Consider the following 23644-nt stretch of genomic DNA (forward strand, 5'->3'; position numbering starts at 1 on the left):
TTGTATAATAGAAAAGTGTATACTTTTTTAAGAAATGGAACTGTTTTTCAGGTTTATTGAGATAAAATGGACATATGCAGCACTGTATAAGCTTTTGTACAGCATGACTTAGAATACATATTATGAAATGCTTACCACAATGAGTTTAGTTAACATTCTTTACCTCATATTGTTAAAAAAATTTTTTTTTCTTGTGATGAGAACTTTTAGGATCTACTCTCTTAGCAGTTTTCAAATGTACCATACGGCACTATTAAGTATAGTCATCGTATTATACATTCCATACCCGATACTTATTTATCTTATAACTGGAGGTTTGTACCTTTAGACCACCTTCATCCGATTCCCCCTCTAGTACCTCTGATAACCACAAATCTGGTTTCTGTTTCTCTGAGTTTGTTTTTTTAGATTCCACATGTGAGATCATATGGTACATGTCTTTCTCTGCCTGACTTACTTGATTGAGCAGAATGCCGTAAACGTCCATCCGTCTTGTTGCAAATGTGGTATACGTTTATTGTTAAATGGTAAACCTACCCGTTCCTTCTTTCTCCCATTATAGACAGAGAGTGCATGGGCCGAAGAATACTCGGAAAAGAAGAAAGGGTCTCACAAGCGTTCAGCGTCGTGGGGAAGTACAGATCAACTTAAGGAGGTCAGGAAAGTGGTTCCAAGGAACTAGGTGTGGAAGTTTGATCCCTTCCTTGGCTAGTTCCTTGAAGTTATAGGCAACAAGGATTTGTCAGTTTCCATTGTTTTATTTTGTGTTGTTTTTATTTTTATTTTTTTGGTTGTTTTGTTTACTAGAAAAATAACATAAAAATAGTACATTGATTGGATAAAGATTTGAATGGGGGAAATGTACACATTACTTACCAGATTATGTGTTTTTCTTTGTCTTTTTGTTTTATTAAACAAGAGTCCATACCTGTTAACATAACCTAAGTGTCAGATGTATAAAAGTGTAATGATACAACAAATTCACATTTATTATTTCTGTATATAATGGTAGTGTTTCTGAAATTCAGTAACCCAATAGAACCAAGTTGATTATGGTCCTATGCTGATTACCATTTTCTGTGCTTATCATATTTGCACTTTACATTAATACAGAAATAAAACAAAGATTTATTCAAGAAATAATATAGGATATTGATTGAAATTGTATTTGTTATGTAAAGATTGTGTCTGTGAGTGCATTCATGGCTTGAATAGATTTTTAAATACTGTTTAATTTTGGAGCTATTGAAGGTTAGGTGTTTAAAGAAATCTAAATAAAATGACTCATTTTTAGGACAATGAGAATAATTTTCATTATTTTTTAATTCTTTGAGAAAGCTATAATGTACTTTATTCTAAGTGCTGAAAACTTCGTTGGTTAAGTACTTGGGAAGCTTGAAGGCTCTGAACAGTGTTGGAACATAATTTTTGTTTCTCTCCAAAAGAAGTATACACATATGAGCACATATAACGTGTGTGTGTGTGTGTGTGTGTGTGTGTGTGTGTGTATATATATATATATAAATTTTGTACAGTAAATCAGATTTTGTGACAGGGTTTTAAAAGTCAAAAGATTTATTAAGGGTGAATTTTACTGGTTCTTATTAAGCAAGGCTATGTTTCATGTAGCTTGGAAAACTGGTGCACTTTTTATTTTTCCCCTTTTCAGATTGCCAAATTACGCCAGCAATTGCAGAGAAGTAAACACAGCAGTCGACATCATCGAGATAAAGAAAGGCAGTCTCCATTCCATGGCAACCATGCAGCTATTAACCAGTGTCAGGTAGGAGTACAAATACTACAAAATCCAAACAAGGGATTTGTTGTTTTCCTGGTGATATGTTATTTTATAGGTAACTCTTCAGGATAAAAATGTCCAAAAGCATATTTAAATACTGAATCAACCTTAATTTAAAAAAGTCCCAGAATACTAAGTTGATAAATGATACTTTCCTTTAATGATCTATGATTTGACTTTTAGAAGGCATAGCTAATCACATATTTTGATTTACCATATTTTTGTCTTTATCAATTCAGTATATTGAGGCAGAATAATAGAGAGAGAGATAAGCATTGGCTATAGAATCAGATCCTGGATGAACAACCTGTTCTAAGTCTCAATTTCCTCATCTGAAGATTGAGGATCATAATGATACCTCTTATAAAATCTTTTAGTAGGGGAAAACTTTTAACTGCTTTGATTCCTTTATAGAACCCTATGAACTGCTCTTGATGGCTCACCATGGGAGCATTTCTCCTTAACTGAATTGAAATCGCATGGCATCCTTGGCAAAAAGAGCAAGAAAAAGCTTGCCAATCCCTTTTATAGGTTGATAGCTTCTGATAGCCAAGTATATTTGGATTTTTTTTCAAGAGAAAGTATAACTAGAGGTATATATATTTTTCAAATTAATTTTGCCCTTAAGTGTTGATACATGGGTCAAATTTGATTTCATAAATTTATAGTTTGGTTGTAGTTTTTAACAGCTTTTTTCCATTTATAAGATATTTTAATTATGAAATGTGAGTACACACTAATACATTTAAAAACCTAAACAAGGGGCGCCTGGGTGGCACAGTGGTTGAGCATCTGCCTTCGGCTCAGGGCGTGATCCCGGCGTTCTGGGATCGAGCCCCACATCAGGCTCCTCCGCTATGAGCCTGTTTCTTCCTCTCCCACTCCCCCTGCTTGTGTTCCCTCTCTCACTGGCTGTCTCTGTCTCTGTCGAATAAATAAATAAAATCTTTAAAAAAAATAAATAAATAAAAATAAATAAAAACCTAAACAAACTGGATTTAGGTTTGGAGAAATAGAAAATGTAAAATTGATGAAATAAGAAATAAACAATTTGAATAGACTAATAACTGTCAAAATTGGAATACCAAATAAAAACCAAACTCCTTCACTTTCAAAAAGCTATACACTCAGATAGCTTTATAGGTGAATTTGCCAACCTTCTACTCCCTCTAATTTATCCGTTAATAATTTGTATGTATTTCTAAGAGATAAGGCCACTTTTTATCTCCAAACTCATTTTTTTTTTAAAAGATTTTATTTATTTATTTGACAGAGAGAGAGACAGCCAGCGAGAGAGGGAACACAAGCAGGGGGAGTGGGAGAGGAAGAAGCAGGCTCATAGCGGAAGAGCCTGATGCGGGGCTCGATCCCACAACGCCAGGATCACGCCCTGAGCCGAAGGCAGATGCTTAACAACTGGCCACCCAGGCGCCCCTCCAAACTCATATTTTTATCATCAAGTAGAGTAGGAGTTAAGATTGAACTTCATTGAATTAAGTGATACGTTTTAGGAGTTAGTAAGTTTCTGAAGTGATTTTTTTTAAAGTTGCATTAAAATTAGCAATGAATGTAGTAAAATTAACCAAAATTTCCATTTTCCCCCTCTAATAAGTTGAATTTGCTTAATAACATTATTGGCGTTTGCACAAAGTTCATTTTTAACTCTAACGCATCTCTTCTCAGAGAAGGTAAGGACTAGAAAATAGAGTAACTTGAAAGATAAATTTATATAACTTGAGTTTTGTACACTTGATACGGCAAACATCTTGAGTTTTTTGAGTGCTCATAGCCAACCAGAGATGAAACACATGTGCATCATGATAGCTGTGACACTGGTATTCATGTTTAATTGAAACTTTCAGACCGTGGAACATGAAAATATTATGAAGTTACGGGTATGGTTTTCTTTTAGTTTGTTCTTTCTCTAGTGGAGAAAAGTACCACTTTGAGATTGTATACTTTTGAGGTCATTCCTCCATCCGTGCAACATTTATTAAATATCTACCATATAGCTCGTATTGTAGTACTCATTAGGGGATGTAGTGATAAATATTGGGGCTTGCCCCCCACCAAGTTTCAGATAGAAGTAAGATATTATTACACAGTGTAATGAATGTGTTGGTAGTGTTTGGGAGAGTTCACACTGATACAGAAGGGGTATTATCCTTGGACTGGCTCTGGAGCCATCAATAAAGGCTTGTCGGAGAAGTGGCGTCTAAGCGGATCCCCGAAAAAAATCATGGCTCCAGGTAGATAATAATAGTAAGAGATTAGGCTAGAGAGTTAAATAGAGCCAAACCTAAAAGTCTTCATGTCTGATTTGTTAAGAAGTTTGGACTTTGTCCTAGAGGCATCCGAGAACTATTTTTTTAAATGGAGGGGATTGATTTTAGTAGTGGTATTATGAGTTCAGAGTAGAAAATGAATTTGGAAGAGGACAAGATTAGAGGCAGGAAAACCATTTAAGAATAGGGTTTATAATCCAAGTAAGAAATGACCGTAACCTAAAATAAGGTAGAAGCTATAGTGCTGGAGAGAATGAACAAACCTGAATGATATTTAGAAAGCAGTAATTAGGGATGCCTGGGTGGCTCAGTCGGTTAAGCATCTGCCTTCAGCTCAGGTCATGATCCCAGGGCCCTGGGATTGAGCTCTGCATGGAGCTCCCTGCTCAGCGGGGACTCTGCTTCTCCCTCTCCCTTTGCTGCTCCCCCTGCTTGTGCTCTCTCTCTCTCTCTGTCAAATAAATAAAGGAAAAAAAACCAGTAATTAATAGTTGAAGTCTATTAGGTGCTTACAATATGGCAAACACTCTACTCAGCTTTTGGATGTATTGTTAGCACTTAATCCTCATTTTTGAGGTGGGGCTTGTTACTGTCTTTGTTTTACAGACAAGAAAATTAAGGCCCGGAGAATTTAGGAATCTTGTTCTAGGTCATAAGAGACAGAGCTAGTATTAACCCAGGCATTTTGACTTCAGAGTTTGAGTTTTTAAAATCTATGTTAGCTGATGATTGATGAGAGGGGAATGATGGAGAGATAGGAGTGAAAGAGTAGCCAATTCTAGCCTTTAAAACGTGAGTTAAAAAATACATCCACCTGCCTCACACCATGTACAAAAGTAACTTAAAATGGATCAAAGATCTAAATGTAGGAGCTAATACTAAATGCTCTTAGATGAAAACGTAGGCATAAATGTGGGGTTGGATTAGGCAATGGTTTGTTAGACATGACACCAAAAGTACAAAGGAAAAGTAGATAAATTGGATTTTATCCAAATTAAAAACTTTTATGCTTCAAAGGACATTACCAAAAAAGTGAAAATATAACCGACAAAATAGGAGAAGATATTTACAAATCATGTTATTTGATAAAGCACTTGCCTGTATATAGAATATATACAGAATTCTTGTGGCTCAGTAATAAAAAGATAACCCAATTTAAAAATGAGCAAAGGATCTAAATAGAGAGTTCTCTGAAGAAGATGTACAACTAGCCACTAAGTATGTGAAAAAGATGCCCCCCATCATTCCCTGTTCAGTAGGGAAATGCGGTTAAGAATTCCAATGAGATACTACTTTATATGTACTAGGACGGCTAAAATTAAAAAGACTGCTAAGTGTTAGGATGTGGAGACATTGGAACCCTTAATATATTGCTGATAGGAATGTAAAGTGGTGCAGCCACTTTGGAAAATAGTGTGGCAGTTTCTCAGGCTAAACATAGGGTTACCATATGAGTCAGCACTTCCTCTCTAAAGTATGTACCCAAGAGAATTGAAAACACGTGTTCACATAAAACCTTGTACACACGAGCGCCTGGGTGGCTCAGTTGGTTGAGCGTCTGACTCTTGGTTTCAGCTCAGGTCATGATCTCATAGGTCATGGGATTGAGCCCAGTGTTGGGCTCCATGCTCAGCACTTGAGATTCTCTCCCTATTCCTCTCTCTCTCCCTCTCCCTCTTCCCTACCCCGTGTTCATGCATGCTGTCTCTCTTTCTCTAAAATAAATAAATTTAGGTGTGCCTGGTTGGCTGAGTCAGTTAAGCGTCTGCCTTCAGCTCAGGTCATAGTCTCAAGGTCCTGGGATTGAGCTCCACGAGGGGCTCCCTGCTCAGTGGGGAGCCTGCTTCTCCCTCTTCCCCTCCCCCCTGCTTGTGCTCTGTCTCACTGTCTATCAAATAAATAAAATCTTTAAAATAAATAAATCTTTAAAAAAACCCAAAACTTATACACAAATGTTCATAACAGCACGGTTCATAAAATTTGATAACAACCCAGATGTTTATCAACCGGTGAATGGATAAATGTAGTGTATCCATACAATGGAATATTATCCAGTCGTGAAAAGGGAGTCCTGATGCATGCCGCAGCATGGGGGAACCTTGAGAACATTATGCTAAATGAAAGAAGCCAGACACAAACGAACACATATGATTCCCCTTAAATGTCCAGAATAGGCAAACCTGAAGAGACACATTATAGATTGGTAGTTACCTGTTGCCGGGAGGCTTGGGTGGAAATGGAGTGACTGCTAATGGGTGAGGGATTTTTTTTTTTTAGTGTGCTTCTAAAATTAATTGTAATGATTGTATAACTCTGTTCAATAATCATTAAAAAAGCAAAAGTTTTATACTTTAAATGGGTTAATGGTATGATACTGCGAATTATATTTCAATAAACTCTTATAAAAAGTATCTACCAACCAACATTAAAAACAAATACATAAAATACAAATATATTTGTCTGGAAATAATAGATGGTAGAAACCAAAAAGTAAACTGGGAGGTCATATAACAGTATAGAGAGTGAGTACAGATACTCTGAGGTCAGACTGTTTAGCTTAGATCTGGGTCTTGCCACTTGCTGTTTGAAGTTCCTCAGTTTCTTTGCATTATAATATCTGTTTGTTGTGTCGTCCTAAGGATTAAATGGTATAGAATATTATAAAACACTTAATGCAATTCTTGGTGCATAATAATTGCTCAGTAAGTCTTAGGCTGTTTGAGGTAGGATCTAATATAAAAGAAGTAATCAACCAGTTGGGTTTTTCGCCAGGCATTTCTGCCAATTTCATATTGAACTTATTTTTAAAAGCTTTTATTTTTTAAAATTTTGGGCTATATTTTATCTTGTTTTTATTTATTTTTATTCTTTTTTTTTTTTTAAAGTAATCTCTGCACCCAGCATGGGGCTCTAACTCATAACTGCAAGATCAAGTGTTGCATGCTTTACTGACGGAGCCAGCTGGGTGCCCTAAGCTTTTATTATTAAAAATATCTATATGCTTATCACAGAAATTTTAGAAACAAAAAATACCAAATAGAAAAATTATATCTTTTTTTTTAAAAGATTTTATTTATTTATTTGACAGAGATAGAGACAGCCAGTGAGAGAGGGAACACAAGCAGGGGGAGTGGGAGAGGAAGAAGCAGGCTCATAGCGGAAGAGCCTGATGTGGGGCTCGATCCCATAACGCTGGGATCACGCCCTGAGCCGAAGGCAGACGCTTAACCGCTGTGCCACCCAGGCGCCCCAAAAAATTATATCTTAATAAAGGGTTTTTTTTTTTTTAAATCAAATAGAAAAAAATCATCCAGAGTCTCATCCTCTAAAGACATTTTCTTCTGGGTTTTTTTTTTTTCTTTGCATTTCTTGTTGAGATCATACCATATTTTATTCTTTATATATATTTTTTGGTATTTGACATGGAAAAATGTTATTACAGATGCTTCAGGAACATTTTTAACATTTCACATTCTGTAGAGCATTTCCCAAATTTCAGCCATTTAGTTGGGTCCACTATCTTGCTTAAACCTTTTTCTATATTTTTACTTTTCTAGGTATAGATTTTCCATTATTTTTTTTTTAAAGATTTTATTTATTTATTTGACAGAGATAGAGACAGCCAGCGAGAGAGGGAACACAGGCAGGGGGAGTGGGAGAGGAAGAAGCAGGCTCATAGCGGAGGAGCCTGATGTGGGGCTCGATCCCGGAACGCCAGGATCACGCCCTGAACCGAAGGCAGACGCTTAACCGCTGTGCCACCCAGGCGCCCCAGATTTTCCATTATTTGGTTAAGAAGTTTGAGTATTTTGGGGGAGGGATCTTTGATTTTTCTCTTGATGGGTTTCCAAGTTATTAAAATTTTTTGTTTGTATTTTATTTTATGTAGACTACTTTACTGGAGAAATTCCTTTAGTATTCCTTAACAATCAAGCGACAGTATTGCTCTTCTGATAGTAGTATAGTCTACAACCACTAGTTAAGAAGAGGTCTTTTTCTTGGGCTTACGATGGATTTATTACAGTTAGAAAATAATTCTCACATACTCTTTTGAGTGGTTCTTTCCCTGGAAATTAAGGAGGGGATTATTTCTGATGAGGAACAAATGCTGCAAAGTTTCTTAGAATCTTTCACATTCATTGGTTTCCAAAATTGACAAAGCCCTCAGATGCTTAAAATGTCATATTTTTAAGGAGTATTTCAAGAAATACTCTCATTAGAAAATATAGCCAACACATTTCAGAATTGTTTAGGGATTAGAATCAGATGTTAGTAACAGAAGAGTGGGAGATGCTGGCATCTTCACAGCCACATAAATTAATTTAGAGGTGAGAATTAAAATATCATGCAGGTGTTTTCTGGCTGGCTGTTACAGCCTCAGGCAAGAAAGCTCTCCCATAGGATTTTCTTACTTCATATGGGCTGGGGACCCTATAGTTTTGTAGTGGCCTAGGTGGGTTTGAGAGCAAAGGGATAGTGAGGTAGAAAAGGAAAAAACTTTCATCTGAGGAATGAGGGGCATTGCAATTTAAAAATGAAATTTGCTGCTCTGCACTGGAATCTTCATATGCCAGTCTGGGATGTGATTGCTATTCTTAAATATTTAAAGATTTTACCACTTAGAAATCAAAAGAGTAGGTATTTCTGCTATGTCTTTTTTTTTTTTTTTTAAAGATTTTATTTATTTGACAGAGAGAGAGACAGCCATCGAGAGAGGGAACACAAGCAAGGAAAGTGGGAGAGGAAGAAGCAGGCTCCCAGCAGAGCAGGGAGCCCGTGTAGGGCTTGATCCCAGGACTCTGGGGTCACGCCCTGAGCCAAAGGCAGAGGCTCAACGACTGAGCCACCCAGGTGCCCCATGCTACGTCCTTTATTAAAGAGTGTAGCTGCAGCTTAGAACTAAGAGATGAACACCAGGTGAGAACAGTGATTGCTGGAGGCCAAAATGAAAGTAATTTTACGTGACAGGGCAGGAGGGATCAGGGCCACGCGGAAGCCCCTATTCAAAAGCCCGTAGAATAGGAAGGCTTTTTTTTTCCTGATGTGTTCCATTTTTTTTTTCTTCTTTTACCATTCCAAACATCAGTTTTCTCCTCCCTTTTGTTATGTTGGGTTCATATTTGTTATATTCTGGCACATATTTCTCTCCTAGATCTCTGCTGAATTGCTGAACAGATCTTTTTCTATCCTACTTGCCTCATTTAACTCTGTATTTCTTATCTCTATTCAGCTACTGCTTCAGTGGGTATTCTTCCCATCTTTCCTAACTCCCTGTTGTACAGTCTTATCCTTACAGTTTGATAACAGGTATTTAAGTTGTAACGTAGATTGATCTTAGAAGATTCAGTACTGGCCATACCTTTTGGTAGACTTTTCTTTCTTTGTTGGCTAACTCTCAGTTTTTATTTTATTTATTTATTTAATTTTTAAAAAAGATTTTATTTATTTATTTGACAGAGACAGCCAGCGAGAGAGGGAACACAAGCAGGGGGAGTGGGACAGGAAGAAGCAGGCTCCTAGCAGAAGAGCCTGATGCAGGGCTCGATCCCAGAACGCCGGGATCACACCCTGAGCTGAAGGCAGATGCTTAATGACTGCACCACCCAGGCGCCCCTAACTCACAGTTTTTAGACAGAATTTGATCTTGTTCTGTTTTTTAAGATTTTATTTATTTATTTGAGAGAGAGAGAGAACGAGTGGAGGGAGGGAGAGGGAGAAGCAGACTCCGTGCTGAGCAGGGAGCCCGATTCAGGGCTCAATCCTGGGACCCTGAGATCATGACCTGAGCCAAAGGCAGATGCTTAACCCACTGAGCCACCCAGGTGCCCCAGGCAGAATTTGATCTTTAAACTGTAATGTATGTAAAGACATGGAGAATGTAAATGGAAAAATAAAACTTCAGAATGGTGATTCTTCTCATTAAAATCCTTAATTGATTGGAAAAATACTCTGATTTGAAGAGAAAGAAACAAAAAGTTGAGAAAACAGATCCTTGTTCTTGATGTTTCCAAGGGACAGGGAGAGGAGAGATTTTACCTTAGTACCGTGAAGAACTTTTAATCTTTCAACACTGTCTAAAGATGATCTCTCAGTTAATATAACTGTTATATTTGCACATACTGATTTATATTTAGACTTACAAATTTTATTACAGAAACTTCTATAGATACGGGAAAAATAAATTATACACACATACACATAAAATTCCCTAAGAATCCTTGGAATGAAGCATGGAAGTTTAAGTATAATCATTTTTTTAAATTTTTAGATATTTTAGAGTATGGTTGGTTATGTGAGGAATGCAATCAGAGGCCTATTACCTTCCACTTCTGGAACAATAATAGTATGTTTAACAAAGAAAATCTTGCCCAGGCAGTTTGAGTGGATTACTTTTCTTCTAATCATATAACTAGTTAAATCAATTATAATTGAACCTTTGCCTCATTTACCTAAAATGCTGTGTTGACCTTAGGGAAATGGCAGTTTTCTTTCTTTCCCTTCTTTTCTTTCCTTTGCTTGAAATAGACTAAATTATTGATAAATACTTGCTGTTATTTAGATTATATTTGAGAAAAACTTCTTACCAACTGTGTAGGCATGACTTCTTAGCTACCTTGACAAGCAGTAATCAGACATACAGTTGGTTATGATACTGGCAGGTTTCTGTGTATGTGCATTTTCCAACATAACAGCCAGAAAACGTAAGCTTTTTGTTCTTGTGATATTTATGGTTCTAACATCCAAGAAGGTCAACATTTTTGCAAAAACCTTGTCAAAGCATCCTTCCCTTTTAGTCTCCCCCTTCATATCTGTAACCTATCAATTATAAACCAAATGCATATCTGGAAATGGCATCCAGTGCAAGCTGTTATTTGTTTTATGGTGTTGAGAAAAGAAAATTAAGCTTAGAGTTGAGTATCTTTCAGTTAAAAAAAAAAAAAACTGTTAAATATGTACCAACTCCTAAAACCTTTCTTGGTCTGTACCCGTGCTCTGCTATTGTTTCCTGACACAGGAAGAGTCCAGGCATAGGTAGGATGAGTGCTTGACAGAAATGTTATAATATGCTCTCCACTCAGACTAGTGAGCTGTAGATTTCTTTTAATCTCTGACTGCTTTAGTCTGAGTCCGTTTCCTGTCACCTCACTATTTCCTTTCTTATATTGGATCAGGTCCCCATGCTTACATAACCTTAATTATTCCCTTACAGCCTCCATCTTTAAATAATAGCCACTTTGGGGTTAGAGCTTCAATATACGCATTTTAAAGGGGACTCAGACATTCAGCTCATAGCACCAGCCTTGCTGAGTAAGCATCATGTCTGATCTAGACTCTTTTAGGCAGTGGCAATACACAGATGCCTAAGAGGCAGCATTGCTTACTCTTGGGCCCCGAGTCTCACTTCCTCTGCATGTGACATGGGAAGCACTGCAACCACCTCAGAGAGCAGTCTTGAAATTGAGATGAAAGGACATGTGGCGTCTGGCCCACGGCAGATGGGTGCTCTGTACACAGTAGCTACAACTTTTATTTTGTGTTTTCCCTATTATGCATTTTATTCTTAAAATAATAATTTCTTTTCACAGTCTTTCTCATGTATCATTTTCTTCTAATCTCTTCTCATTTCCCCCATTTTTAGTCCCTCTGTTCCCCAGTCTTCTCTCCGTACCCTCAAACTTTTCATATTATCTATTCTCTTTTCACTTCCATCTCTTCTTTCTGTCCACTCCAGATTGAAACTTCCTCTTGGCTTTTTTCTCCCAAATTTTCCAAGGAGGGAAATTTGCTTTTTCTAAGGATTGTTGTTGTATTATGCTTATTTTTAAAAAAATTTATTTTTAAAGGTGAGCAGGAACAAAAGAGTGAAATAAGTCAAGCAGTGGAGAAATATAGGTTTAACATGAAGTTCTATATCAGACAACAGGGTTATATCCATTGAATGGAAACTAGTGATGATTAGAGGCCACCTTTGTCCCCTTGCCCACCTTCTCCTGAAAGAGAGGTTTTTCAAAGAAACCCCCCTAAAGGAAGGATGGGTTAATCATATTTCTTTACTCAATAGCAGGACAATAGGCAGGATGATCTTCTGGCACGCTCTTGCTATTAACTTCAGCGGATATCTCTCTAATTCTCATTTCATATTTTACTTTAAGTATCTTGTCAGGAAACCATGTAATATCCTTTAATTATGTAATCAGTTATTTCTTTTCAAAAGTAATGCTGTGCCAGTGGAAGAAGAGGAAAATGAGTTAAATAATTTTCTTTCCTTAACAAAACATATTAAAATCATCACAGTGGAAGTATAAATAATTAAATTTCACAGGAAAGTTATCCTCATTTCTACAGTCTTGCTGCTATATGTGGACTTTGGGACTGATTTTGTTTTTTCCAACCAAAATATTTTTTTCTGCTAAATCACCTTTTAAAAAATTTTTCCCTGGAGTATAGATAATTGTGGCACTAGAGGACTTTTAAGTTCTAAAATCTGAACTCTGTTACAATCATAAAAGAATTTCTGAGATTGACATTCTTTCAGTATTTTCCTTTATTCCTGCTTTCTTTACAGTCCTCATAGATGTGAATACACTTTTGTAATTCTACTTTGGTTGTCTGGAGTTTGGGCTTTAAATAATATTTTGTGTCTACCAAGGAGCATGTTTGGTTACTCACGCTTTTTGTGAGGCCTGTAAACTTAATTTTGATTTATTTTAGAGTTATGAATGTCAACGGGAAGTATGCTTCAAACTAGAGAATTTAAAGGTAACATAGTAAAGCTCTCTTCTTCCTCCTCCACTGCTTTTTCTTCAGGCTCCTGTTCCAAAGAGTGCACTTATTCCAGTAATTCCTATCACCAAATCAACAAGCTCTCGGTTCCGGAATAGTGTGGAAGGATTGAATCAGGAGATTGAAATAATAATTAAAGAGACTGGGGAAAAGGAAGAACAACTTATAGTAAGTAATTTTATATCTTAAAATTGTCCTTCCGCATTAACTATTCTCTAATTCTTTAAAAAGTTACAATTTCAGTTTCCGTATTTACTTAATGTTTCTTCTTTTTCATTGAGAGAGAATGAAAATTTGTCTCTCTTGAAAAACTTCAACCTTAGCGAGTGAAAAGTTTTCATTTCTTTGCATCTCCGAGAAACAACTGATGCGACTTAAATTTAGGTCCTTGAACAGAAACTGCTTTTTGTTTATCCGTATTTAAAAATCACTAGACTGGATTTGCTATAACTCCATGTAACAAAAGTTTAGATTACAGATTTTTTGAGGAGGGAGGGATATGACTTCAAATACTTTCGAAGCATGAATCTGCCTGTTCCTTATTGTTTGATTGTGAATTACTATTTGTTTGACTTTATGATCATGAAGTGTAGTTCTGCATACCTGTAATACACATAAGACATGGGGCACCTGGGTGGCTCATTTGGTTAAGCATCTGCCTTTGGCTCAGGTCATGATCTCAAGGTTCTGGGATCGAGCCTCGCATCAGGCTCCCTGCTCAATGGGGAGTCTGCTTCTCTCTCTCCCTCTGCCCCCCCCAAATAAATAAAATCTTCTAAAAAAATATCTATAAGACATAAGAATGATTCCTACGTAAGACACAATGAGAAAATTCCTGTTTATATTTAAAAGCATGTCACAGAGTATATTTAAGCTTTCATTCTTCAGTGAAATGAGGAATTGGGGAGTTTGAAGTAGTATTTTATTGATGCTTAAGATAGCCTCTCCATGAAGATTGAAGATTGGTTTAGCTTAGAAAAACACAGCTCCCCACACCCTCTTGTCCATACCGTGTGATGGGAGTAACCCCCTGATGTAATAAAGGTAAATGAACCAAAGGTGTACAGGGAGCTGGTTTTCCTGCCAAGTGAGCCACTCAAGATTTCCTTTGAATGTTCTTCTCGATTTCCCCCTGTAATTACCTTTGCTACCATTAACCTTTCCCTTATTTACAAAGGTTTCTTTGGAAAAACTCTTTCAGGGGGATGTATGTGGGCAGAGGGAGAAGGTAACAGGACCTGTCATCAAGTATCATTAGTTTACACAGTGGATAACCTTTTCTTCTGATACAGAACCTAGGGTTATACCTAGATTTCTCCTCTTTTCTCCTTTACCATGGCAGTTCTTCACAAGTTTAAAAATATTTAGCACATGATAACTAATTCATTGTGATTTATCATTCAGCAAGCATTGACCACCTGTCATGTGCCTAACCCCCAGTCTTTGCATATGCTGCTCAGTGTTTAGTAGGATGGTCATATTAGACAGGGATGTCACTTATGGAACAGCACAGAGGCTTTTTTCTCTTTAGGCCTAATGAGGCATTTCTGATCTGTGAGTCATCTGGAACAATAGGGGAACGTTGATTTTGGGTGCATTCGTGGTGAATTTTGAAATCGATGACAAATATACATATGTTTTTAAAATTTTATAACAGCCGCAAGATATTCCAGATGGCCATCGTGCACCTCCCCCCCTCGTACAGAGAAGTAGCAGCACACGCAGCATTGACACGCAGACCCCCGGTGGGGCAGACAGGGGAAGCAACAACAGCAGCCGCTCTCAGTCTGTGTCCCCCACATCATTCCTCACCATCTCAAACGAAGGTAGCGAAGAAAGCCCTTGTTCGGCTGATGACCTGCTTGTTGATCCCAGGGATAAAGGTACAATGCAGGAGGAATTTGTTACCAGATAAACGAGCACCACCTGTTGTATCATTCATTCTCTTCACTTTGTAGTAGCACACACACACTTAAGGCTACGAAGGTAATTACTTTGACTTATGGTCTTAACATAGATTTTAAAAAATTGAAGTATAAAACCGTAAGTTTTACTGTGGTGCTCAAGTGATGGTCTAGTTGGGTGGGTTTATGGACTTTTGTTTGTACCTTTTTCTTTTTTTTCCTTTTTCTTCACTTGTTAATGCAAGTTCCTTATTAGTGAGAAACATTCTTTTTGGTATAAATGAACATTTGTCTTGAAAAGCACTTTGTTCTCTTTCACCTTAGTTGTCTTGTTTTTACTACCTTAGTATTTTTAATTGAACTTGAAACCTTCAAATTAATGTTTTTTAGAATCTCTTTTTGTGAAATTTCTAACAAGAATTAAGCTGATTTATGTCAATGCAAAATGAGTGTTGAAGGCAATTCTGTAGTAAAAGTTTGGAAGGCTTACTTACAGTACTACCTATGCAACTTAAAAGGTAACTTGGAGACTTAAGCTGTTTGAATATTAATTACTAATGTTCTTGCCTTTTAAAACAAACATGACCTGTCATCTGTCTATATCAGGGCAATATTTTGTTAGCCTAACCCAAGTTACTCTGTGTACTTGAGAGAAATAATATATTTGTAAATTCTGCCAGTTTAGTAATTTATTTAGAACCTCCTACTCACAAGTGTGTTGAATGTCCTAAAAAGTTATAATTGGCCAGTACCATCCATCACCTAAATTATTGAGACTGTAACAAATGCAAAGAACATAAGATTTACTGAAGAAGTCAGTTAAAGCTTTGGGCAGTTGTAAATGTTATTATTTGGACCTTTTTTTACCAGCTTCTAGCTTAAGTAAAATATGGCTATTCCAGGCCAACACTCTTCACCAATTAAATCACAACCCCTGGGGGGTTGGATAAAGGTACCAATAGTTCTTAATGCTCCCAGGTGATTCCGGTGTGCACCAAGGTCTGACACTTAGAGAATTAAATCCTTTGGTTGGGCTGTGTGTTTCTTACAAGGAATCTGCATAATTAACTACTTTTATACTTATTGTTAGGATTAAAAGGAATGGTAAATGCAAACTATTTAGCACAGCTCCTGGTACTTAGTGCTCAGTCAAATGTAACACTGCCCGCCCCCCTTAAAAAACATGGCTATTAAAATCTGCCCCTTGTTTCTCAGACTTTCTACTTTAACTTCAGTAACAGGTTGGAACTCCATGTTTTTTGTGTAATGCTTTATTTGACTTTAGGAGACTGGTGACTAGTTAGCTTCTCTGAATTTCTTTTATAAGAAAAGGGCCACAGTGCTACTGCCTGCAAAAATTTTATAGCTTAGCTGACCCAGTCAGACTGAAAATTTAGAACACTTGGGTAACATATCAGGAATTTTAAGTTAATGTAGAAGCTGAGGATATCAACACTGAACAGGAATGCCACAGTTAAAGAAGTATTTGCTTTGATAAGGTTAATTTGGAAAGATTTCAGAACTTCCTTAGACTTTGAAGGAAGTTTTGGCAACTGAATAGAGATGGACCTCTTAAGTATGGAGAAGTTCTTAGGCAAAAGGAAGTCTTTGGCGTACAATGCAAGATGGCTCCTGACTGCCTGGGACAGAGATTTTCACTGGAGGAGCAGAGAAATCAAATTGAGAAATTCTGAAGGGCAGGCCAGGAGGGAATTTGATAAGCAAGCAGTGACGAGGCATCTCAGTTACATGTCCTGGGAAGAAAGGAACTGGCATTTGAGTCTGATTGCTGGGTATATAACACAAATAATGGAGCAAGATATCAGTGTTAAGTGCTGTGGATTAAGTGATATAGGCCTGAGCTGTAGGAATTATAAGTGGAAAAAAAAATTTTTTGTTTATGCATTTAGCAAACATTAATTATCTCCTCTTTAGCAGGTATTATGTCATGTCTTGGGGGGTGGTGTTGATGAATAAAACGCTGTTCTTGCCCTCAATAATTCATGGTGTGGGGGGAGGCCATGTGCAATTAACTATAGTATGACTGTACTTACGTGGTAGTAATTCTTAGTAATCCAGCATGCCATTTTTTGCAGAGAATGGGAACAACTCTCCTTTGCCCAAATATGCAACCTCACCAAAACCTAACAACAGTTATATGTTCAAAAGGGAACCTCCTGAGGGCTGTGAAAGGGTCAAAGTCTTTGAGGAATGTTCGTAAGTATCCCCCAAATAACTTTTATTATGAGAATTTTCCAGTAAGTTGAAGAATAGTAAGTAGATAATCATCCATATACCCACAACTTGGATTCTGTAGTATCATTTTGTTAATACGTGCTTTGTCTGTGCATGGTGGTGGTAGTTTTTGCTAAAGTGTATAGAAATAAGTTGCAGACATTATGACACTTAACCATAACTATAATTTAATATTTGTTTCCTCAAAGTAACTGTAATACTCCTACATAACCACAATATCGTTATCACACCAAACAAAATTAACAGCAGTGCTTAATATCAACTACTACCCAGTTGTTTTTCACATTTCCTCACTTATCCCCAGTGTGTCCTTTGTGGCTATTATTTTTGAATCTGTATATAGTCAACCTCACACATTGAATTTAGCAATATTTTTATTCAAGGTAGACCATCGTCTCACCTCTTGTGGTTTCCTTCTTTCAAGGGTTGAATTCCCTTCAGATTTTATGTACTTTTGATCTCTAGTTCTTTAAACAGTATTAGAAATATTTGGTCTGTCTGCATAGGAAATAGAATTCTATTACTTTGTAGAATCATGTTACTGTGATGAAGATAATGTAGGAAGCAGGACTTTAAATAGTGTCTAGTAGTGTTGGTATGTGATCTCCTATGCTCATATCTCTGCTGACTGGTACTCTAGGGAAGTACCATAATTTTAGACTCAAAATTTGCTCAGAATTAGCCTTAGTATTTTCAGTAGTGGTGGCTCCTTGCTTTGTAAGTGATGGCTACAGGACTGTAGGTATGTGTGAGACAGCAGATGAGGTAATGAACATTATTTGGGGGTGTGATGGTAGTACCAAGCCCTCACCTTCCAATCTCAGTATGGCTGCACGTCTAAGAGTCACCCTTCTGGCTTTTTCTCGCTTGTGAAACCTGAAACACAATGTGAAAATTGTTCAGTCTTCTCTGACTCAACGTCATTGGTCTTTTTCCTCCTTTATGAACATCTTGGAATGATGTTGAAATATGGCATCCTTTTGTTCCTCTGTGTGCTCCTCCTGTCAGTGCTTCCTTTAACCTAAATTCTGAATAATTTTACCACACAAAGAGCATTGTTTTTGAATTCCCTCAATTTCTATACTAGGAAATCCCAGCTGTCAGTCTCCTATCTGCTTTTGTGACAGTAATTGAAAATTCCGTTTTAGCAACTGCTCCCCCCCCCCCTTCCATTGCCTACTATGTTAGTCTAAAAGCTTTTTACTGGTGCAAGCTGAAAATTTAAGCGAAATTTCTCCAGATCTGTTTCACAGACTCCCTGAGTCATAATCATTTGGGGTATGAATTGCAACTACAGATTCCCAGGCCCCATCCCAGGCCTAATGCATAAATATGGAGGGTAGGACTGGACTATGCATCCCTAACAAATACCTCATATTTTTTTTTAATGATTTTTTATATTATGTTAGTCACCATATATCTACATCCCCGGTTTCCAATGTAAAGTTTGATGATTCATTAGTTGCGTATAACACCCAGTGCACCATGCAATACGTGCCCTCCTTACTACCCATCACCAGCCTATCCCATTCCCCCACCCCCCTCCCCTCTGAGGCCCTCAGTTTGTTTCTCATAGTCCATAGTCTCTCATGTTTCATTCCCCCTTCTGATTACCCCCCTTTCTTTATCCCTTTCTTCCCCTACTGATCATCCTAGTTCTTATATTCCATAGATGAGAGAAATCATATGATAATTGTCTTTCTCTGCTTGACTTATTTCACTTAGCATTATCTCCTCCAGTGCCATCCATGTTGCAGCAAATGTTGAGAATTTGTTTTTTCTGATAGCTGAGTAATATTCCATTGTATATATGGACCACATCTTCTTAATCCAGTCATCTGTTGAAGGGCATCTCGGCTCCTTCCACGATGTGGCTATTGTGGACAATGCTGCTATGAACATTGGGGTGCATATGGCCCTCCTCTTCACTATGTCTGTATCTTTGGGGTAAATACCCAGTAGTGCAATTGCTGGATCATAGGGTAGCTCAATTTTTAACTTTTAAGGGACCTCCACACTGTTTTCCAGAGTGGCTGTACCAACTTGCATTCCCACCAACAATGTAGGAGGGATCCCCTTTCTCCACATCCTCTCCAACAATTGTTGTTTCTTGCCTTGTCTATTTTTGCCATTCTAACTGGCGTAAGGTGGTATCTCGGTGTGGTTTTGATTTGAATTTCCCTGATGGCTAATGATTTTGAACATTTTTTCATGTGTCTGTTAGCCATTTGTATGTCTTCATTGGAAAAGTGTTCATATCTTCTGCCCATTTTTTGATTTATTTGTTTCTCGTGTATTGAGTTTGAGAAGTTCTTTGTAGATCTTAGATACCAGTCCTTTATCTATAGTGTCATTTGCAAATATCTTCTCCCATTCCGTGGGCTGCCTCTTAGTTTTTCTGACTGTTTCCTTGTCTGTGCAGAAACTTTTAATCTTGATGAAGTCCCATAAGTTCATTTTATCTTTTGTTTCTCTTGCCTTTGGAGATGTGTCATGGAAAAGGTTGCTTTGGCCGATGTCGTAGAGGTTGCTGCCTATGTTCTCCTCTAGAATTTTGATGGATTCCTGTCTCACATTGAGGTCTTTCATCCATTTGGAGTTTATTTTTGTGTATGGTGTGAGAGAGTGGTCAAGTTTCATTCTTTTGCATGTAGCTGTCCAATTTTCCCAGCACCATTTATTGAAGAGACTGTCTTTTTTCCACTGGATGTTTTTTCCTGCTTTGTCAAAGATTAGTTGCCCAAAGAGCCGAGGGTCCATTTCTGGGCTCTCTATTCTGTTCCATTGGTCTATGTGTCTGTTTTTGTGCCAGTACCATGCTGTCTTTGTGATCACAGCTTTGTAGTACAGCTCGAAATCCGGCATTGTGATGCCCCCAGCTTTGTTTTTCCTTTTCAACAGTTCCTTGGAGATTCGGGGCCTTTTCTGTTTCCATACAAATTTTAGGACTATTTGTTCCAGTTCTTTGAAAAATGTCCCCGGTATTTTGATCAGGATAGCATTGAAAGTGTAGATTGCTCTGGGTAGCATGGACATTTTATGTTAATTCTTCCGATCCATGAGCATGGAATGTTTTTCCATCTTTTTATGTCTTCCTCAATGTCTTTCAAGAGTGATTTATAGTTTCTAGAATATAGGTCCTTTACGTCTCTGGTTAAGTTAATTCCAAGGTAGCGTATGGTTTTTGGTGCTATTGTAAATGGGATGGATTCCCTAATTTCTCTTTCTTCAGTCTCATTGTTCATGTATAGAAATGCAACTGATTTCTGAGCATTGATTTTGTATCCCGCCACATTACTGAATTGCTCTATAACTTCTAATAGTTTGGGAGTGGATTCTTTTGGGTTTTCCATATAGAGTATCATATCATCTGCGAAGAGAGACATTTTGACTTCTTCTTTGCCAATACCTCATATTTTTTATGTCCAGTTTGCAGATGCTGGCTTAGACTTTTCCATGAGAGTTCTTAAGACATGGAATCATTTTCTAAGTAAAAATGAAGTGGTCCAAGTAGACCTTTTTGGAGTTGAGCTCATTGATTTACTCATTGGTAGTTCAAATTGTCCAAATGCTGGGGTGCCTGGGTGGCTCAGTCAGTTAAGCACCTGACTCTTGACTTCAGCTCAAGTCATGAACTCCGGGTCTTGGGGTCGAGCCCTGTGTGGGGTTCACACTCAGCATGGAGTCTGCTTGGATTCTCTCTCCCTCTGCCCTCCCCCCCCGGCTTGTGCTCACATGCTCGCATGTGCTTTCTCTCTCTCTCTGAATAAGTAAAATCTTTTTTTTTTTTTTTTTAAGATTTTATTTATTTATTCGACAGAGATAGAGACAGCCAGCGAGAGAGGGAACACAAGCAGGGGGAGTGGGAGAGAAAGAAGCAGGCTCATAGCAGAAGAGCCTGATGTGGGGCTCGATCCCACAACGCCGGGATCACGCCCTGAGCCGAAGGCAGACGCTTAACCGCTGTGCCACCCAGGCGCCCCTGAATAAGTAAAATCTTAAAAAAAAAAAAAAAAACACCCAAATGCAGAGAAATCGTTGATTGGCTCAAAAGCAGTTTGAATTCTTTTTATAAATGACTTTGAGTGAATATTTGTTGTGTAGGTTGGTGTCCTGTGGTATCTGCCTTAAACTCTTGGATTTGGAAAATTTCTCAGGACTTAATATCTGAGCTATGTATATACTGATACATTATTTGTATCTAAAGGGAGGGAAAAATGGATAGGGGTGCGTGTATATGGATGGATAGCTAGATCAAAGAAATAGAAGGTAAATTCTAATATCTTACATGTTTTATGGCATATCCATCTGTTATTAGAAGGTAAACTTACTCTTGAAAATGTACATAGTTTGTTATACATTATACTGATACAAAGGGCGTGTAGCATACAAAAACTTATTTTTTAAGCATTTTCCTTACGTTTCAAAAACAAACGAACAGCAGTAACCTAAGAGTGGACTCCTTAGAGGTAATTTTAACTTTCTATCAATAAAACAAGTCACTCAAAGTCTAAAAAAATTAGTCTCTTTTGCCCTACCTCTGTCAAAATGAGAGCAAACCCCATTGGGCACACTAGCAACAAACAAACGTAGATAATTGGTCCTAATTCGAAATTTTAGCCTGATTTAAACATTCTTTGAAGAATATTTTTCTCTTTAAGTCTTAACTTCTGATTTAAAGGGAACCTGAACTGGGAATTGGACTGGGGTGAGGGCTGATCTCTGGTTTCTAGAAATGTATGTTTATTTACCTGAAAGAAAATAGGTGGTTGAATTTAGACCCAGAATTTAAACCACATTTTGTACTCTCAGTCTCTATATTCTTTGTGATACCGTACATACCATAGCCATGTCGTCTACACTTAGTCCTTTCTAAAGAAAGTCAAATATGCTATTTCTTTCATCAAACTAATGAATTCTTTGGTCTTAGTTACCTTAGATTCCTAGATATTATGGCCTCTTTGCAGTATAGAGGTATTATTAAAAATATAACATGACCCTCCCACTCTCCTTCCTTTCGATTATAAGTAACATGGACCCACCATTTTCTTTGCTGATAACTTATGGCTGCATTAAAAAAAAATAACACAAGCTTTTAAAAAAAAACAGGAAAGACATCCTTGCATCAGTGTAAGAATACCTAGAATTACTATGCAGCCCATCCATCGGTTTTTCAGAAAGTTAGTTCTTAAACAGTTATATCTGTTTTGAGACACAATCCTTTTGGAATAATTTCTTAAGGAAAAATAAAAATTTAAAATTAGTTCTGAGATTTTTTTTTTCTATTTATGGTTATTAAGTTGAAGAAAGCTTTGAAGCGTACGTAGTATTAGTACTTGTGGCTTCTATTAGCATAGGTATATACTGGTCTTCTACCCCAGTGGTGGATAATTTGTTTCTTGGGTAGTATGCTTCTAGAAAAATGTTAGAGGTCAGGAATGATTCCTCTTGTTAGGTTGGGGTGGCAACTGGAAAAGGGGACAAAGGAAGGTTTTTTTGTGTTTTTTGTGGGGTTTTTTTTTTTTTTTTTTTGGTAGGGGAGATTGGTGCTTTTTACGGTTAATGTTTTGTTTGATCTTGGTGTTAGTTTGATAAGTTATTACTGTTTATATTATTTTGTGTGAGATCTATTTTAATGAAAGCAGTAAGGAAGTTAAGTGATTTTTAACAAGATAACCTCAAAAAAAAATTAAAAACCTAGGCCTCATTTGTAGGAGAGTGTAAAAATTGGCTTTTTTCCCCTAAGAATGAAAGGTATTTCTAATAATTCCACCTTCAGAAGAAAATTCAAGCATTTTTTAATTATAGAAACCTAGCCTCAACCGCCTGTCGTCTTTAAGGAATTGAAAATCAAACTGTCATATAGTAAAAATTGGGAAGTGTGTGCCCTTCTTATCACTAATCTGTCCAAATACACTTGTGGCCCTAAAAGTACTTGACGTTTCCATTGTACATTGGAACAGTGCACCAGTAAAACATCAGTTAAATGATTGCTTTGTTCTTAAATTATTATATTTGTCAAAGCTGTCCTTGGGTAGTATTCGCTATTAATAAAATCTGCCCACAAAAAGCATTGTCTACTTGGAGCTTTTTGGGAGGGGGCACCATTCCCCAGGTCTGTTTATTAATTTTTTTTAAGCTTTTATTTATTCAGTTGTTAGCACAGGCAGGGGGAGCGGCAGGCAGAGGAAGAAGAAGGCTCCCCACTGAGCAAGGAGCTGGATGTGGGACTTGACCAGGACCCCGGGATCATGACATGAGCTGAAGGCAGATGCCTAACCGATTGAGCCACCCAGGTGTCCCTGTTTATTAATTTCTTGCAACTCAGCTCAGATGTTACTTCCCTTGTAAGCCTTCTTTCTACCTAATTCTCCCTCTTCCTCTGTGTCACAGGTTATCCATTCCCCTGTGCTACTTTAAACCTTTTACAAGCCATTTTTATCACATATATCAGACCCTTTTCAGGAGTTCTTGATCTTTTTTTGTGCTATGGACACCTTTGGCAGTGTGGCAAAGATTAGGGATGCTTGAAGTAATTTATAACTTCTCTGAATAACGTTTAAATGCAGAAAACATGTAAGATTACAAACGGGATTAATTATGTTGAAATATGGTTC

The 23644-nt window shown here is 37.3% G+C and overlaps 1 protein-coding gene across 2 annotated transcripts in view; it reads left to right on the top strand.

Moving 5' to 3' along the window:
- The window catches only part of FAM117B (family with sequence similarity 117 member B), a 74100-nt gene that overhangs the window by 45555 nt on the left and 4901 nt on the right, over positions 1–23644 (top strand). The window contains exons 3-7 of one of the 2 annotated variants that reach the window (XM_026492154.4): positions 563–655; positions 1670–1783; positions 12892–13035; positions 14525–14750; positions 16868–16988. In XM_026492154.4, coding sequence (XP_026347939.2) covers positions 563–655; positions 1670–1783; positions 12892–13035; positions 14525–14750; positions 16868–16988 — 698 coding nt within the window. The remainder of the gene's footprint in view (positions 1–562; positions 656–1669; positions 1784–12891; positions 13036–14524; positions 14751–16867; positions 16989–23644) is intronic. The other variant, XM_057304105.1, reaches the window with a different exon arrangement.

The sequence above is a fragment of the Ursus arctos genome, unplaced genomic scaffold (assembly GCF_023065955.2).
Source record: "Ursus arctos isolate Adak ecotype North America unplaced genomic scaffold, UrsArc2.0 scaffold_1, whole genome shotgun sequence".
NCBI classification, from domain to species: domain Eukaryota; kingdom Metazoa; phylum Chordata; class Mammalia; order Carnivora; family Ursidae; genus Ursus; species Ursus arctos.